Raw genomic sequence first — 19,868 nt, 5'->3', positions numbered from 1 at the left:
GAATTAAAGTGCATTTGATTTCAATGGAGAAAGATAGCAGGAATACTAAAAAAGCAAGCACCACAGTTTCATGTCAATCTTCATCTTATTGCTGCTACAACGAATACTCTACATGCTGCCTGGCTAATCAGGAAATGCCAGACAGCAAGTCGGAACTCACGAAGAGAATGCCATGCATGTCTTTTGCATGAAAACGATCTACAAAACCGCTGAAAGCTAAATGAGAAGAGATCTGTAGCAATATATTATTACTTAGTCTATGTTTTCGTCAACTTTTCTGAAAGAATAGGAAAGCGTGGAAAAGTTTTTCTTTTACATAAGAGCATTAGATCGTATCACGTTGAAGAATTCTTTTGCAAGTTTAGGACATTGATTGACACATCACAGGGCTCGTTATTACATCGAGCTTAGCCTAAGTATTGCTTATTGAAAAAATGCTTTGTAACACGGTATACACGGTATACACGGTATTACGACTTTGAAATTAATTAATTTAGACGATAACCATTGTTATCGTATTGAAAGAAATTATAAAAAGCTAAAACTAGTTGCAGACACAACAGTCAACATAGTCTGATATTGGCTTTAATTGGTTGACCCTGCATTAGCTGAGATGAAAAACATGTTCTGCAGTAAGTGTAGCAAATACTTGAGGTAATGCATGCAAAGTTAACTTATGTCAAAAAAAAAAAATAAAAAAATATATAATAGTATGACTGGCTATAATTCAACGATTATCTAAATAATCGTAATGAAAAAACCGGCACAGCGTCCTTTACATAATAAAAACGAACCCTGAACGGAAATAATAAAACGTTTAGCCTTATTTGTTGACCTTATTTGGGTGCGTTTGTTTAAATCTTAGCGCTACAAGCATGAAATTTAATTACTCTATATACTAACATTGTTGCAGCGCACAATTTTGCGATAACGGATTAAAAGAAGCTGATGGAATATTCATGACAAGCTTTAAAAGCAATCTAGTTCTGCAAGCTTTACGGAACGGTTATCCGATCAGCTGCTGTAGTTATAAAAATCAATCAACCTAGAGGCGATTGTTTTATGTAAGGCGTGGATGAAGAGAAGACGCGATAAACATTCATTTTTAACAGGAAATTTGTGTCTTCATATGGTATCCGTTGATCGCATTTCTAACGCTCCAAAACGACCTTTATTGACGCATTTATAGCAATGTTATAAAAGGCATAGAGAATAAACTCTTTTACCATAGGGTCACTCAAGAAAGTAGGAGAAATTGGAAACACAATAAATGAAAATAAACTTCATGGTATAGTATATAGTATTAAACATACACAATTTGTTGTTCCCGTACATATGGAAACGACTGTTCGAGCAATCGGAGCAAACGTTGGGAAATCTGACAAAGAATTATTATATTAATTTTGATAGCATGGAAATAATCGGTTGGACTTGGCTTTCTATGGACGATGAATTTTCCACTATAAGATTGATTCACAACATATTGATAGACAGAAACTGAATATGCAAACTAGGTTGGTTAATGACGACGGCGCACGTCATTGTTACGTTATATCATTTATATTTTCGATTATATGTTCATTCTCCCAAAGGTCTGTCAAACTCTCGACATTAAACCAGAATAATCCAGAATGCATTCGTTCCCGGAAATACAAAATTTGGAAAGCAGGAAAGCCACGTTGATATATTAGCTTGGGGAAAAAGAAATCCATTATTTTTTCGGTAGATGGCTGCACTGATAGATTTCTCGTAAAGTATCGATCAAACAATTTCAGATTTATGCTCGTTGGAAAGGTGACATTTCGCAGTAAAAGAAATTCTTTTGCTGTTTTTTGTTTGGTGTATTCAGTTGTGAGTTACAGCGTGTTAAAAATGGAAGTGAACAAAGAGAAAATTCGGTACATTTTACAGTTTTTCTTTGACAAAGGCGAAAATGCAAGCCAGGCGGCTAAAATTGTGAATGGTGGGTGTTTATGGTTCCGATACTGTAACAGCCAATTATGTGCAATTTTGGTTTCGTAGATTCCGTTGCGGTGCATATTTGACCCAAATCGGACAATCCGAAGCATGTTAAATAAAGTCCTGAAGTTCATATAAAAATAATGGATTTCTTTTTCCCCAAACTAATATATAATTCTTTTTCAATAAGTCGAATTCCGCCTTAATATTATCGAACAACACAAGAAATCGGCTAAGCTAATCCTATAAGGAATGAGTTAAGCGATTGAAAAATGACAAACAATTATATAGACTAAGAGGGCTTGAAACGTCTCAAAAATTTTAAACGTACAGTGATGCTACGAATATTGACGAAAAATGCAAATGAAATTTTCAAAGCTATAGCAAAAGATGGAAACGTCGACAAATAAAGAAAAGAAATGAAAAGATGTACAGGGTGGGTTCGAACAGTAGTAGGCAGTAATCGGTGAGTGAAGTTCTGCTTTATAATTATATTATATTTGACGAGGAAAACAGAATGAATAGAGAAGAGATGTTTGATCTAAACAGATAACAGTACTCGTGTTATCGTTCACTTAAACATCTACAGCAAATCAGAGCATCTATGCCTCGAGGTTGAAGTCGTATATATGAAGGAAAGAAACAACAATGAAAGCGTTAAGTAATTGTTACAATTGGACCAGAGCTTAATATAGGCAGAAGCACAATTTCGCTCAACAGATGTCGACAGCTGAGACGAAAGAAAAAATTATTTTTTTACTCATAACTCACGAACTTACGGCAGATGAACCCATAGAAATTTTAACGTATATTGTTTGGCCAATGGTAAAGTACCTGTCAACAAATTTGCAAAAGAAGTTGATTAAGCCAAAGGACTTGCCTAGTAAGTAAAAAAAATTGAGAACACTTTTTTGCTACGCCCCCCTCCCGCCAATATCACAAAGTATGAAAATTTAGCTCTCTCCCTTTTGTTTAGTCTCCTTTACGATAATGGTGATGAATAAGAAAGATTCGGTCACTGTTGAATATAATTTTCTTGCTTGTTATTTATTGTCTAAGACAAGGATAGTCGGTTCTAAGAGCGGAGGTAAGCAGCTGCCTTCCTAATATTTCATTATCGAAACTCAAACGAGTCACGTGAAATTATGACATGGATATGTATGAATCAGAAGTTGCGTGACGCATGCTGCAGAAATGTGTTGCCTGACAGAGCCGCTTTCGCTTATGGCTTTTTTCACCAACTTGTCACTTGCTACGAACACAGTATAAAAAAGTGTCCACAAAACTATTTCTTTTATTGGCTTTACCAAAATGTAATAGACCATCCTAGTTGTGTAGTGTACGCTGTTTGCGAAATTTTCAATCTGAATATGAAGGCTGCAGCACTTGTCCACCAAAGTTGTGAAATACATTCGCGTATGCGTTGGTCGTTGTCATTGGCAATCGTTTGAATGAATCGATGTAAGTCAACGGTTTGGTGAAGATGCGAAAAACTAGTAATAAAGCTGCCATTAAGTGTTTGCTTTTGGAAAGCGATATACCTACGCAAACAAAAGAGGATTTCGACCATACACTGAATGTTCAGTAAGGCCAAGTTTATAATCAGTAATGAAAACATTTCTCGAGTTCACTGTACGATGCTGAAAGAGGATGGAATTAAGGTTATAAAGATAGCAAACGTTGCGAACATATTTGAAGTGCATGGTTGTCACACATTGAATTTAGCTTTAAGCATGAGAAAGGTGACTGCGCGTTGCGTACTGCCTTTACTAACTATGGAACAAATAGCCCGACTCTATTACTGCAGTGTCTGTTGACAAATTTCAAAGGAGTTCCCCAAGGAAAACGATTTGGATCAAACGATGACGTCATTGCGGAAACTGACATATGTATTAAGAATTTTGAAAGACTATGTTGATGAATACAGTCGATAAAAGAAAAAATCGAACGTAATGTAAGGTTACCCTCTGATCCCATTTAGATTTGTAGACATGTACGTGTATATAAGCCATGTATGAAGGCTTGTCTGCAAATTTATGCCTTGATGTTGTATTTGTGTGTGTGGGTGTGTGTGTGTGTGTGTGTGGGTATGGGTGACCTAACAAATATATTATACGTATATATGAATATGGTTTACCAAGTCTCTGAGGCATGTTATAAAGGAAAATATAAGATAGTTAAGCTTTAACAGCATGATATTAACAATTGTCAAGATATTAATTAAATTTATCAAATAATTGTTTAAATGTATTTTTAAATCAGTTAATATCTCATACTTACATCGGGGGGCGTTCTTTTCGTAAATATTCAATACAAATTAATAAATCAATTAATTTTATATTTATAGCGAATTTCTTGCTTAATTTTATTTATATCATTTAATTATTCATTTACTTTTTGTGTTGAGTTTTTTTTTTCCTTTTTTGTTTCATGTTCACACAATGCTTCTCAGTGTTTGTATAATGCACGTATTATCTTCTATAGTAATTGTAATCTTAATCATTACATACTTTACGTTTGTATGGGTTGCATATATATATATATATATATTTATATATATATATGTATATCTTATGATTATAATATATATATAATTATAAGTTAAGATATATATTCGTTTAGTTTACTATACAAATTTCTATTTAACTGCAATTATTATAGATGATAAAATGAATAGAGTATATTAACTATTTGTATAAATGTATTTTATACGTTATTGTATGTAAACAAGAACGTAAGTTTTTGTTTCTTCAGAATTGTAAACATAGTTCAATTTGTTCTAGTTTTTTGGTTAAATGATAATTTTCAAATGATTAAGAAAACATGGATTCATTTAATAATTTTATTGATATGTCTACGTTTTTGTATACATTCTATATTAGAAAAGAGTATTGAATACATTTGAATGAAAATGAATATTTACATATCGGTACACAAACGTAGACGCATCGTGTTGGCATCATTATTGAGAAAAGCATTTATAACTACAATTATTATTATAATTCATATTTTCCTTGCAGTTATGAATGATATGAACGAGATGACCAATTGTGTCCTTCTTCTAACAGTACAGTATTATGTTAAGAATTTAAATAAAAAATTCTTATATTTAGAGACGATTGATTTTGTCAAGGTATCCTTTCTTACGTAAAATTGACTAAAATTACTTCTAACAAAGGACCTTATATAAGACAACGAATTCTGACATTATGATGCATGTTGCCACTACAGCAGCATTTGTAGCAGTAAACATAACTTAAAAATTATTATAAGGCAACGCCATATAAAAATTATTAAAATACAAAAATTTCATAAATCACTATTTGTGCTCTCATCATTACTCACAGTAGTCGCGCTTCACTTTCTCTAATACAAATATTGACTGAAAAGGCCCTGTAGCATAGTCCAGAATAGAGCAAATCAAATGTTTTAATATATTATATATATATTAATCCGTAAATAATCCGCCTGAGTGACCGAGTAGGCAAGAGTCTCGACTAGCAACTCAATGGTCGTTGGGTTCAAATCTCAAGCGCGGTAGAGTTTTTAATAAAAAGCCGAAAGCCTTTTAGATGCTAGTGCTTTAAGTCTTTAGTCTTAGAATTTATTCTCTGGTTAAATTTATAATAATAATAATAATAATAATAATCTGTAAATACAATCAATTTTCGATTCAATATCGTGTAGCATACATTCGCTGTTAAAGCATTTTTGGAGCCAATAAAGGCAATATAGACAAATAGTAATTTTAAAAAAGCAAACCTAGGCAGCCTAATTTATTTAGTCTGTATACTATCTTTGTCGCTACTACCTTCGAAAACAACTAAAATATTTTGGTTACTGTAATGAAATATATTTGAATATATCGTTAGCTTGATTTGTTTTAGATTTTATTTCTACTTCACGTTATTAAAAAATTTAAACCAACATTTTGCTAATCAATAGAAATTGCAAATGTATATTAAAATTTCGGACAAAAGTTTTATGAAAATGCAAACCATAAATTCAGACAAACAAAGATTGCGAAATTCTTTATATTGACATGTTGAATTTCGAGCTCGTTTAGAGACACGCTAGGTCAGGACGTAGCGTTACAACATTTCAGTAAGAATCAGGTAAAGCAAATAAACAGATGAATTTTAATGGTAACTAAAACTTCAATATTCTAACCACTACCGCATCGTACCAGTACGTAAATCTAAATATACAAATTGAAAATTATCGTAAAGTGCAAGAATTTTTAGGATAATTGCTGTAAAGCTTAAGTAAATATCAACGAGTTTGAGCTGGAATGGCGGAAACTCTTTTCTTAGCGGGCAAAATCGTAACATCTTTTTCCTTGTTTATTGGACCCGTTTTTATTCTTTTCCAAAACAAAAAAAAAAACAGATAATACCTACTTGTAGGTCAAAATTTGTTCATCGTCTTTAGAACTTGCTTGCCTACGCTTTACTTTCTGCCGTTAGACTGCGTTTTGAGAACGAGTGTACGATGCGGATTGACATTATATAACCCAATCCAATGCATATTAATATTTAACTTGTTACCATTCTAAAGTAAACTCACGTTCTTGATCATTATTTTTTTCGATGCCCAAACGTTCATATTGAAAGAGATCGTAACGAAAGTTGCTTTCGATATTCATGAATTTGAAGGCTCCCCTTGATATAGCCTTGTTCGATAAGTTTGCAAAATTTGAAGAAAACTTGTGCATTTTGGTTTTCGTGTTTGAGCGACAATATTGGTCACCTTAACTAGGTATATATATATATGTATGCATATATATATATATATTTATGTATGTTTGTACGAAAACAATAAACATGAAAGCACATATATAATATATGACTATAGGCTTTTGCGGAAGATAGTTACAAACCTACAAATAGTTGTAAATAATTTTCTATTTTATCATTAGTACTAATATTTGCGTTGATTTATTTTTTTGAAACAAGTATTTATAGCTGATTGCATATGCATTACGTAAATCGTACTTATATCGTATGAAAATGCTTACATGCTTTTGCATGCACTTGCGTGCATTTGCTTTTAATGTATTCATTTTGTAAATTTAACTTAAATTCATTTAATTTAATTAAATTTTATTTATTATTTTAAATGAAACATTTTTGCAATTATTTATAAAAGATGAATGGATGGATCCACACCGGAGTATGGTAAGAAAAAGAAGTGGAATTAAAAATCGTTTTAATCTTTGATTTCAATTTTCAATTTGTATTGCATTCATTGTTTGCAAATTATTTACACATTTCCATTTGTACGTGTTTTTTATTTTAATCATTTCGTTTTTTTTTTTTTTTTTATTTTGTTTTTTCCTTTTCATTTTTCGTTTTCATTTTTTTTTTTAAATCACAATAGGCACTGCTTTAAAAATAGCTTAACGAAAAAAGAGAAAATTATTTTTAGCTCGGATCGTCCGGCTGAATCGTTACATCGCCTTTGGCTTTAGCGTTTGGACCAAATACAATAAGGCAAACAGATCATGCCTTAGAAGGGATCAAAGCTTACTTTGTAAACATTGCATACGTAAAGCATATGAAAGAAATGTTCAGCCAACAATATGCCTAATGCAAGCTTTCAAAGATTTATAGCGTAAGATAACGGGGCACCTATATGTATGCGTAATCTCATATTTTATATCTTGCCGTTGGGCATATTCAATCCAACATGACTGACTGAATCCTAATAACGAGGTAATGTACTCAACGCGAAGAACTTGTAATAATAAATAATAAGTGGATAGATAGGTTTCCAAGAACGAAGTTTCGGAATGAAACGAGAAAAGGAGGGAAATTTTACTTTTCTCGAAAAATGCATTAAACATTTAATTATCAGTTATCAGGGTGTAAGCTCGGGACGAACTTACGTGATTTTAATGCAAACAGTTGCCGCGAGGGTGATTTTAATAGGTGGACGGATAGACAGGTAGAGATTAGGCATTTACCTAATGAGTATCACACATGTAATGGGATTTCCAAGGCCTATTTGCTAGTGTTACTAATCGTACATAACAACGTTATGGGTATACAAATGAAAAGATCAGATAGAGCTGACATTTGAAGCTGACGTTATTTTGTTTGCTTTTTTCGTAGTACTATTTGACATTGCGTGGCAAGAGGAACTCAATCCTTCTTAACAAAGCCTCGCCTATACATTTGCGAACATCAATAAAGCGCTACACGGGCACAGCTATTAATTACGTGTTGACAATCGTGCAACGCAAATAGACCCATGAATATGTAAAATTTGACAATTGTTCACAGATGGACCCATAAATTAATTTATGTTATTTGGTGATGTGCAATAATTTTTCACACCTTCTTCTATTGATTTCATATATCAGATACGCTTTGTTATCTTGAGACAAGCTTGCAAATTAGAATGCAAGTGCAATGAAAATAATGCCAAACGCACTAACTCTTAGAAATAGCTGCAGATCGAATTGAATACCATTTGTCAGCTAGATTAGGTGAAAAAAATGTTTTAATTGTTATAGTCAGGCGAACAAGGTTGCACGAATCATCCATCATTAAGTAGGATTGAGCATAATTAGGGGAAATCAGATTATAAGAGAATATCAAAGAAGTTTCGAAGGATGTTCAAAGAAAATTTTTCAGTCAGGGAAAGTTCACATTTTATAAAAATATCTTCACAGATTAAAAGTTTGACTACGCAATGCTATCTTAACGTATTTAAGTTTCGCTGATTCTTTTGGAGATGGAGCGAACCGTTTTGTGTCATTTTGTTCATATAATGTTTTCCTCTGTTTAGATGAATGCCTTACTGTTCTACGCTTCTAATGTCTTAAACGAAAATTAACTTCAAGCGATCACATATTTTTGATATGAAAGAAAAGTGAGCATGGAAAAGTTTACCTTATACACAACGTACACCACTTGCCGTCTACTGTCTATTAACTTTATGCAAACGTCTCGACACAAGTAGTATTTCCCCTCGTACTCTTCTGAATTAATGTAAAGTATTTGTAGTGGAAAGACCTTCTCAATTTTTAAACTACATCTCATATAACCAATCCTGAGAAAGGCGAAGCTTTCTATGACAAAAAGATCTAATGTTTAACATTTTATGGCTTGAGGAGTAGCGTAAGCGCACGAAATTTGCGCCAGGTAGGTCTGTATCAGGCTCTTTACAGAAACTTACACTTAAATTAATCAAAACGAATAATTCAGCACAAATTTTATTTCAATTTAGATTTTCTGCTTAACGACAGTTCCAGCGCAATGTGATTAGACGGCCTTTTCACTAACTTTTCGTTAATTTTGCTTTGTTTAAAATTATGCATAAAGTTGAGAATTTCGTATAACAAAGAATTTTATTTTATTTTATTTTTTTTTTATTTATTTATTTATTTATTTTTTTTTTTTTGGTGTATATATGTGCATTTACATAATGGTATAACCTATGAAAGTTTTATGTGCAATACATTACGTTCGTAGAGCATTCACCATGTGGTCTTCTGTGTTGTTTCACTTTCATCTTCAAACTCTATTTGTTGGCTGCCTTTTTCCATACAAATACACGAATGTTTGCATTATGCCATTCTCTATGATACGATTAGCATGTCAAGTGAAAAGAGAAAAATAAAAGTACAAAAAAAACAAAAAAAAAAGAAGAGGAAATGCACTTGCACTGCATAAAAAAGAAAAAATATTTCTTAAATGTCTAGAAAGTTTTGAAGAATTAATATTAAACTGCTTGGGGGGCCTTTTAGGGAATTTCACTATCGACACTACTAGTCAGAATCATTTAGTGAAAATGTTCGTAGAATAGGTGGGGTTCAAAGTAACTTTCAAGAAATAACGCACCCATTACATGGATCAACCGTGTCCACGAACCTCTCCATTATCTTGGGCTAACATAGGAGAGAGGGTGACATCTCTGGCGTATCTAAGCAAAATCATTTGCCATGATATCATGAAATTTCAAAACGAACAAGGTATTGTAACGTCTATACACAGCTGCAATTCCCGTTTTTCTGGGCGGAGAATGCCTATCTTGGATCTAGGCATTTTTCTTTAGAGGTTTAGGCGAGTCGAGAGACTGAAAGCTGGTTCAAGTTACTATTCTTACTACATTTGTATGTGAATTGCGCTCAGTTTTTATTTTAATCGAACGTATAAAAGAAATGAATATAATTGTGTTCAGGTGCATCTTGTTCACCCAGCGGTGGGGCATTCATAATTCAATTGGTATCAGAGAATGACTTTATTTAACGCGTTGATGCTCATTTCAAAATTAGTGATTGCTTCCAAAAAAAAACACATTTTTTTTTTTTTTTTTTTTGTTTTATAATACTACGAATATAGGTATGCCACGACGTGTGCGTTTACAAGCCCAGGCAACGGGTTAAAAGGGGTTAAAATGATTAGTGTCTGTAAGGATCGCAGATACAGAGCAACCAATGAGTGAACTGACTCACTAAAGCAATATAAAATGTCATACCCCTTCTAATATTGCGATATTTCTCCCAGACAAAAAAAATTCGTGGCCTCTTTCTAAATCGATCTGAATTGACTAATTTCTTTTTTTCAGAGCTATAGGGTACTGCGAGCGAAAGGAAACGGCCCCTAGGTAATTACAAAAAAAAAAGCTATGATGTATGTGGTCAGTCGACATTAAGTACATACTGAAAATGGCAAAAAAAAAAAAAAAAAATCATTTGTCTCAATACTGTCAATGAAATGCTTTAAAAAAAAATTCAGAAAAATCATCTTATGACGTCACAAGTAAAGTAAACATTGACGAAAAGACAAATCTGAATTGACTGCATAGTACCCTACATAGGCTAACGGGCTGATTTCCAAGAGATTGATAACATGCCCTGAGTGAAGTTTCACAAGTGGTGGACCACACGCAAAGTAAAGCAGTTTTCTTAGTCCGGTTTAGGCCTTGATTTTGCCTTCTACTATCACCCAACTAACGCAATTAAAGCATGCAACTGAGATAAAATGTCCAGAAATGAAAACAAGAAAGATATTATTACCTTGAATGCCAAACGCACATATACACATTATTTATGTTTCTGTAAAAAGTGACAGACTTTAAGTAGTGGCCTGTACTTTGCTCCGCCGGATAGCCATTCATTTTGAGCTCCGCAAATACAATCTAACGATAGAAGGCTAGCTTGAAATGAGATCTGTGGATATTATATCGTTTAGTATATAGTATATAAGATAATCAAGTCTAACTGACACAAATTTCTTTCAGCTCGAAAGTAAGAAATTTCTAAGGCCAGGAATTCGGTGAGCTATCCGATAAGAGGCAAATAACTATAGCTAGGGATGATGAGTATTTCGATTATTAATATGGAGAAGCTGATAAAAAAAGAGAACGGTTTGGTTGAAGTAACATCATCGCATAGTGGATTCTGTAGCATCCTTGATTTTAAAAGTAAATATATGTGTGAATTGTTAAGGTATATCGTTCAAAGTCACATTCAAAAGAAACAGTGAACTGCTCTGCTGCGGGTTTTTATATATTCTATGCGCGATAAAGGTATTCTATGCGAGATTTTTTTGCATGAATTGGTTACATTTTAAATAATTCGTTCAATTCAATATCGGCGTAAGATATATTAAAGCGCTTGATTTGATAAATGATATTAAAATATTAATTTTGTGCTTCAATAACTCTCAAGCCACGACTTACACAATAGGGAACTGAAGTTTTTTTCCTGCAGGAAAAAATAGAAAAACCAACAACAACGCAAAAAAAAAAAAAAATGCTTTGATTGTTGGTTTGTTTGTTTGATAAATACATTGTACGGATAGATGCATATATATGTACACATACATTATATGCTTTACTCTACACATCCTAAAGCATATTCTCGTCTACATACATATATGTATACATAAGTATGTGCCATCATAAAGAACATTTTTATTGTCCTCATTTCGGGTGTAAATGTCATGAACTCGTTTTTATTTTATGTGCTTCATAAACACACATATGCATCCACTGCATTAAAATCCATAACAATGAAATGAAATCTTAACCTTTCAGACAATAGTATGCAGCACGCGAAAATGAATGTGAAAACTGCACAAATAACACAAAATGCATACACATACGTATATAGAAATACTTGTAGATGCATATGCCGCACAATGTCTGTTATTTACTTGAAACGAAATGAAATGAGTTCAGGGTAATTTGAAATAATACTCGTATAGAGTTTTTTAAGCGGATTAAACGTATATATATATATATATATATATACATATATATACATATATATATACTTCATGCATTCTTTTCAAAAAATTTATATTTATTTATAAAAATAATGCATGTGAGTGTGTGCGCATGTAAACTTGGCAATGTTAATAATCATTTCAAGTAGGCGGCTTTATTTACCAAAACAAGAAGAAAATTAAATTAAATAAATATAAGTAAGCGTACGTTAATTTCACCTTGGGATCTATCCTGAATTCCCATCTTCTCAGCTAGCTATGCAAAAAACCCTTTGACTTCTTTATTAGTGAGTAAATGACTTTCAACATTTTTTCAAATACATCGTATATTTGTTTTGTTAAGATCTATATATATATATATATATATTTATCTGAATGGATATAAGTATATATATTTCTTGATTTTACTTATACGCATTGATATCAGGGATTGTATATATTGATTCCCCTAGAAATGGGGAATGGGGATAGAGTCATGTTGTGAAAAACATTTGCAGCGCCTAGAAGAAAGCTTCAGATGTGGAATCTACCTAAATAAGTTCGTTTGTCCACCTGCTTGGCACTGAAGATATGCCCAATGTATTAAGCGAAATGCTCAGAGTGCGATGGCAATAAAAATTCGCACGTTTTATTTCGATCTCTAGCTTTCTACATTAATTTCTAAGCAAAAGCGGGCAGAAGGACATTATTATATCGAAAGAATAAGCATTGAGGCAACAACAAATAAACATACAAGTAATTATCAAAGCCTTTATGTTATTATCGCAGGGAAGGGACGACGGCGTTAATGTAGAAAAATGATATTCTAAACATGTAGAATTGATATTAATACGCATGAGCAATTGGGCAGAATGTGAATACGAGTTGACCAAGAAAATGACAACGACTTTGATTTAGTTTAAGCAGTGCGCAAAATGCTTTAACCCCGGCAAATCAACACAAAAACGTCGCCGAGATGTTAGACACTGGTTGGTAAATCGCTGGTAAAGGGATATTCACGCGAAATAGAATCGAATCGAAATGGTTGAGCCATAATATCCAAGCGAAGGGAATTTGTAATTAGTTCGTAAATAGACCTACTAAGAAGAATCTCCTAACAGTTGTGCGAATGAGCATAATAATAATGAAATACTCAAATGGAATCTGGAAGTGCAAGGCTAAAAAAGTATTATTTTTGCAGAAATTTGCTTTTAAAACGAAGATACAAACTTCCGCTGGTGAAGCAGCTTTCTGCTGCTGCTGCTGCTCTGGTGCCGGGGGCTAACTCATGGGGCTCCAGGCATCCCAGGCATCCCAGAAATTTATTTTATTCTTTACTTCTTTACTTACTTATGCACTAAAGGGGAAAACATATAAGGGAAAAAAAAACCACATTATCGCGCGACGGTGTGTGTTAGATCTACAATAACTTGGAATTTCAATCGAAAATATATTGAAGCTCAGTTAATTCTCCCATCATTTTTTTATTCTCAATAATTGACATTAGATAAGGGAAGGCATCTTATCGCTTATAAGACACTATAACAGAACGCCTTTTTACGCCTTAGGGTGGTTATTAAATGCTAGCTGTTTTAACCGTTGTGGTCTCAACATTATGATTAATGAAATCATGATCATGTAATTTCATATTTCATTAAATTTTTCATTACATTTTGCTTATCGATGATAAAATCATAACGAATTGGACGGGGATTTTTGATCATTTTGAAAGGTGACACACAGTAATTAATCAAAATTACGCGCGCAAAGTTTTTGTTTTTGTTTTTTTTTTCTTTTTCCAATTTTTGTTATCTTAAATCGGTTGCAAGCGGACAGAGAAGCTATGCTAAGCTGCATGTTATAAGAAAGAAACTGAAATAATTGTATTTTCATTCTCTGGTAATGAGTATTGGTAAAAAAAAAAAAAAAAACCAAAAAAATGACGAGAAGTTAGACAGAAATCTATACTTGGGAAAGAGAAGAAGCACCTTGATCGCTGAAGTTTGTTTGGCACTGAAGGTTGTTCCATCGTTTATGTATTTTTTTGAAAAGAAGCAAAATATACACATATAATTGAAAATGATGTATAAAAACACAATGTATATATATATATATATATATGTATTTATGTTATGCATAATGCATAATTTGTGTTAATATTTAGAATTATTTATCTATTTATTCGATATTGTATACTTAAAATGTTTTTATTTACTTTTAGCATTGCATTAATTTAGCTACACAGAGATACAAATACAAATACAGATACAGATACTGATACAGATACTGATACAGATACAGATACAGATACAAATACCGATTCATTACATTACACTGATATGTATAAATATATTTACATTTATTTATAAATTTAGTTAAAGATAAAATTATCTTAACTAATTTTGTTAATTTTAAATAGACTATGTATTCTGTTTACATTCAAAATTAAAGAAAAACTTAACAATTATATAAAGTAAAACTAAACAGGTATTGAGTTTAATTGTCGCAATAGATATGAATAAAATCATATTTATACTGAAAGCCATCGAAGAGGCTGAGGAACCTAAATTACCTTTCGTAAGTTGATCTTGACAACGGCCGATGGCATCGATGTCCAATTCGATCATTGCACGACCGTTCACTTCTAGCGGAGAAATGCAAAAATTTTTCTCTAAGAAATCGCTAAGATTATGAGCACCTTCGACTAATGGACCTTCGAGCAGTGTATGTATATGGCAACCGCAGGGAAAATGATTATTAATTAATTGCAAATGATCGACTCCATCTATAATAATAGCACTTGGTTCGGGTGTTTCCAGTATATGATTGCCGTACACCTTTAAATGTTTTATATTTGCATTATATGTGAAATTTAATTCCTCAATTGCATCGATTTTATTGTTTAGTATCTGCAAAGTTTCCACTTGCGTGAGACCAGTAAATGCGTCTACACAGATTACGCCCAAGTCAGATTCTTGTAATGTTAATAGTAAAACGTTGGAGAGACCGCGAAATGTGAACGGCTGCACCTCCTTAAGATCCATATAAGCTAATTTCAATAGACCGACACTATCCATACTGAAAAACGCATCCGATTCAATTGTACGTATGCCAGATGGTAATATTAAATGCCCAACATTTGTCAAACTGGAAAACGCTGATGTATCGATTTTGATTAAGGGATTATTAGAGAGAAGTATCAGCTTAACATTGGAAGTCCCCGCAAAAGCATTCGCTTCTATGCGTGCGATTTGATTATGACTTAATAGAATTGTTGAGAGATTTTGTAAACCAGCAAAAGCGAACGACGTCACCGTCTGCAACGGCGTATATTGTATCGAGAGCTCTTTGAGGCGCGGTAAGCCACGAAAAGCAAATTGTTTAATTTTTGTTATATTATTGCCGTCCAAAGATAGTTTTTTAAGCGCTCGCAAACCAGCAAATGAATCCGGTTTAATGATAGGAAAATTATTCTTAGTTAATGCGAGATTTTCAACAGTCGGCGGTAATTGACGCAAAGGGATTTGCTCGAGACCTCCGGTATTACAAAGCACCTGAACAAATATAATTAAAAGAGAAAGAGAAAGTCGAGAGAGAGAGGACGAGAATAAGAGAAAGAGAGAAAGAGAAAATGTTGCATGTTTGCGTTTCTGATCTTTTTTTTTTTTTTTTTTTTTTTTTTTTTAAAAATATTTTAAATATATATGAATTTAAATTTAAAAAAAAAAAAAAAGAAAAAGATGAATGATCATCTTATAAAGACGTGCTCGCAAAATATATGTTAGTGTCGTGCTGCTTTCGTTTTACTGCTTCGTCGCTAAATTGAATCTTTGCGGTTATAATATTAAATTAAATTAAATGAAAAAATATCGTCCGCCCTTGTTAGTGATTTCGCGTTTTTTGTTCTTTTCTTTCACTTCCTGGCCGTCTGTCTCTGTCAGCTTGATATTTGCCCGCGATATTTACATTAACCGAACGCATGAACTTTTCTTGGATACTGCGTTCTATATCTTCTGCGAGAGTTGCTGGCCTTGGTCAGAGGGTGTTCATTTGTTTGTTTGTTTATTTTCTTGTTTATATATTTATACAAATATTTGCTTTTCTTCTTTCGCTTGTCGTCAACTGTACCATCCGGTTTTGTTATTCGGTAGTATCTACCATAGTTGTTGTTCTTACTTACGAAAATTATAAGCGTCAATGAGCAGCAACAACGCCTTCATACCATCGTCATATCATCGTTAATATTACCCGTCATTAAAATCATTATCATCATCGTTATCATTATCATTATCATCATCATCATCATTATCATCATTACCATTTAAAGATTGAAATTGATAGGAAAATCGGTAGGAAGGCTTTATTAAGCTTTAGCATGTTCTTCTCCTTTTTCTCTTCTTTTTTTTTTTTTTTATATACATGTATAATATAACAAAAATATATCTATATATATATATATAGATATATTTTTTTCTTTTCTGTTAATTTCAATTTAAAAATGCAAATTTAATGCGATTCCGCATCATCATCACGGTTCTGTTCTGCGCTCAGTTTGAGAGGTTTTTTCATTTTTGATTTCTACATATATATACATATATATATATATATATATATATATGTTGTTTTTATTTTTAGTATTGTTGTTCTCTGCTCGATACAAAATTTTAATATTCAACTCAATTGCTTTGGTGGGTTATTGAATTAATAAACTTCCCGCCCAATGCCAATTCTTGCTGTTTATTGTGTCAATAGCTATGTCCGTTTCCGTATGCCTGATAGTTCATTTCACTTTACTTCAGTTTTATTGTTATTGTGTGTCTTGCAAATAAAATCTTTTCTTTGTTTCGTTTTAATATGTATCGAGTGTGTATCTCGATGGCTTCCCTTGCATTCCCGTCGCATTTTTTTTTTTTGTTCTATCCTTTGAAATGCCTGCGTTAGTGTTTATTAGCGAGTGTACATATACATATATATATATATGTGGATGGTTATGCGTTCATTACTTACTTGTGTCTGTGATAAGCAAATGCATTCGGTTGGGCATGACTTGGATGTTTCAGTTTGTTGCGAATTCCATAAGCATCCAACGGTTGTAATTGCTGTAATAAGTAGCCAAGTATTGTACATTTCACGTTACTAAAGTTACGTTAAATTTCCACAATTTTCAATTTTCAACAGGGCGATGGACGATGGACGATGGGCGATGGGCGATGGGCGACGGACAATGCAAGTAAAATAAACTGCAATTAAATCAGAAAAAATGAAATAAAAATTAATTTTTATTAATTAAAATTAAAATGAGCAGCAATTAACACTTTTTATCGCTAAACAACTTTTACACGATAGAGAAAACGAAATTACCAATGGGTTTGCAAAAATTCACTTTCGTTGTATACAACGTAGGATGCGATACATTTTGAAAGAATTTAAACAACAAAAGGGAAATAAATAAATTACAGAGGCATACATATCTAGAGCGTTTACACCGGCGCACCCATTCCTCATCAGCAAGCTTCGATCGAAATAGATTCGAAAAAACCATTTTAACAAATTAATTGAAATAATGATCAAAAAATAGATTAATCATAGGGCAAATATATAAATTACTTACTTTTACACCCCCCACAAAAAGGGGAAAATAATAATACATTTGCGAATATTTAGCCTTTAATCCATGAAAATATGTAGAAATGGAGATCGCATAGGGCGCATATATTCTTAATTAGGGTGATTGTGGCATCGATTTAGCCGCGTTTGTTTGTTGTCCGTACGTTGAAATTATATTCTCAATCCAAAAAGTTTGACTAGATCAACAAATTGTCTGCCTACCATTTACTAAGCACTGTTACCAAGGATCTGACAACAAATAGTAAAGAATTTTAATCGAAGGCTTGCACACAAGCCTTACCAGTCTTAAGCGTTTTGATTTCGATTATGGATTTCTCAATGACGGTAATTTGTCCGACTACGAAATGTATATACGATGCTGTACCATGATGCGAATGGCACAAGGGTTATGAACAGCTACCCAGTCGCCCGGCTGGCATAGATTTAACATAGCAATTAAAGGAGGGAGAATTATGAAGGCCATTAGACATGATAAAGCCTTACACTCGATAATCCAAACAAATGTGAGACCAGCGTTTATATAAAAATCGTTTTTAATTGCTTTAAAATAATGTTAAGAACACAAGTTTTAGGCAAAGTTGAAAGTTGTGGTGTCACGGGGGATGGCTCATTACAAAAGTGAAGATTTGTGAAATTTTTTACTAAGGACTCATAATAGGACGGAGACTGATTAAGAGAAAAACTGGAAATATGCTAAAGAAAAACAGTGTTGGTGTAGGATATGCTTGGATGGTGTAGGATATCATTTAAATATGATACCTTTCTTTAAGGCAGGAATATGCTGTAGAGTAAGTGTAATGGAAAACTTTTTGATTACAAGAGAAGAGAGATTTTTTGATCTTAAAAGAAAGTTTTGAACATCTTGTATAAGCGATAAACTTTAATGAAGAACGTTGCGGTTAATGGTCGCGGTTTCCAATCTCAGTGTAATAGTCCATGCTGTCTAAACTTATGCCCGCTTGTTAATACTTTAAGTATAAAATTAGTTTGTACTGTTTACTTTAACTTTGCTGTTTACGTCTGGTTGACATTCTACGCTGTAATGTTATAATTTAAGTCTGAGATTGAAAGTTCGCTTGTTGGTGCTTTATGCCTAGAAAAGTGTTTACTTTAAATTTTGCTCTGCATTTCGATCGATGCTCTTCTCTGTAATGTTGCAGTGTAGGTCTTTAATGTTAATAGTGTTGCTTAATTCGACTCAATAATACAAAATGCATAAATAGATAGATGATTTATTGCAAATCTATGTTAACTTCTTGGCCGCGTATCGCTGGATGTTACCTGCGAGATAGCAAAACTAAAGTATTCTTATCGTTCGTTGGATGTTAAAAAAAAAAAAAAAAATAGAAAAAATTACCTGAAACTTTTTTTTTTTTCTGCTCAATGGGGCTCTTTTTCCTAATAAGTTTTTTTAGGTTAACATTTCATTTAATAATTCGCCCTGTTTTTCTAATATAGTAGATAAGGGGAATAAAGCGCGGTCAGCTCTATCGTAAGTCGCATAGTTGTATTTTTCTGGTTTCGTTCGTCTCTAACGAGTTTATAATTTCTTTTCTTTTTTTTTTTTGTTTGTTTGTTATAATAATGAACATTTCACACAAAATTGTTTTTTTTGTTTTTTTTTTTATATTGAGAAGCGCATGAAAAAATTGCTAAACATCTATTTTACATGCATACATCCGTAGTTGGGCCTACAACATGATATAAGGCATACATACATACAGTAAACCTATTGCCTGTGTTATGTGAAAATTTTCAATTATTTATTCAAACTGCTGCAGGCACAAAAGCAAAAGGTGACTGAGGAGTTATATGAACAAACGTATATCTCTGGGAGAATGTTTATGGGCTTACAGTGGAATAATGTAAGATGTACTTTATATAAGCATATGGTTATACATATGCTCGATGATGACTGACTGACAAGTAGGTGTTGATCTTTACGCACAAAACGATGTTTCCATAGCACATTTCAATTTACCGTCAAATCCATTTACGATATTACATGTGAGTGTATGCACAAAGGTATGTACATTCGTATATAACACTTTGTCTAGTTGATTA

At 32.7% G+C, this 19,868-nt stretch overlaps 1 protein-coding gene across 1 annotated transcript in view; it reads right to left on the bottom strand.

Moving 5' to 3' along the window:
* Window positions 1-14,596: 14,596 nt before the first annotated feature.
* LOC119634323 (chondroadherin) overlaps window positions 14,597-19,868 on the bottom strand; it is a 50,917-nt gene continuing 45,645 nt past the window's right edge. The window contains exons 2-3 of the mRNA XM_038028399.1: window positions 17,184-17,416; window positions 14,597-15,730 (exon numbers count right to left, since the gene is read on the bottom strand). Coding sequence (XP_037884327.1) covers window positions 14,597-15,730; window positions 17,184-17,303 — 1,254 coding nt within the window. The 5' untranslated portion in view covers window positions 17,304-17,416. The remainder of the gene's footprint in view (window positions 15,731-17,183; window positions 17,417-19,868) is intronic.

This window comes from Glossina fuscipes, unplaced genomic scaffold, assembly GCF_014805625.2.
Source record: "Glossina fuscipes isolate IAEA_lab_2018 unplaced genomic scaffold, Yale_Gfus_2 0, whole genome shotgun sequence".
Classification (NCBI taxonomy): Eukaryota; Metazoa; Arthropoda; class Insecta; order Diptera; family Glossinidae; genus Glossina; species Glossina fuscipes.
This window is presented reverse-complemented; position numbering and strand designations above follow the sequence as displayed.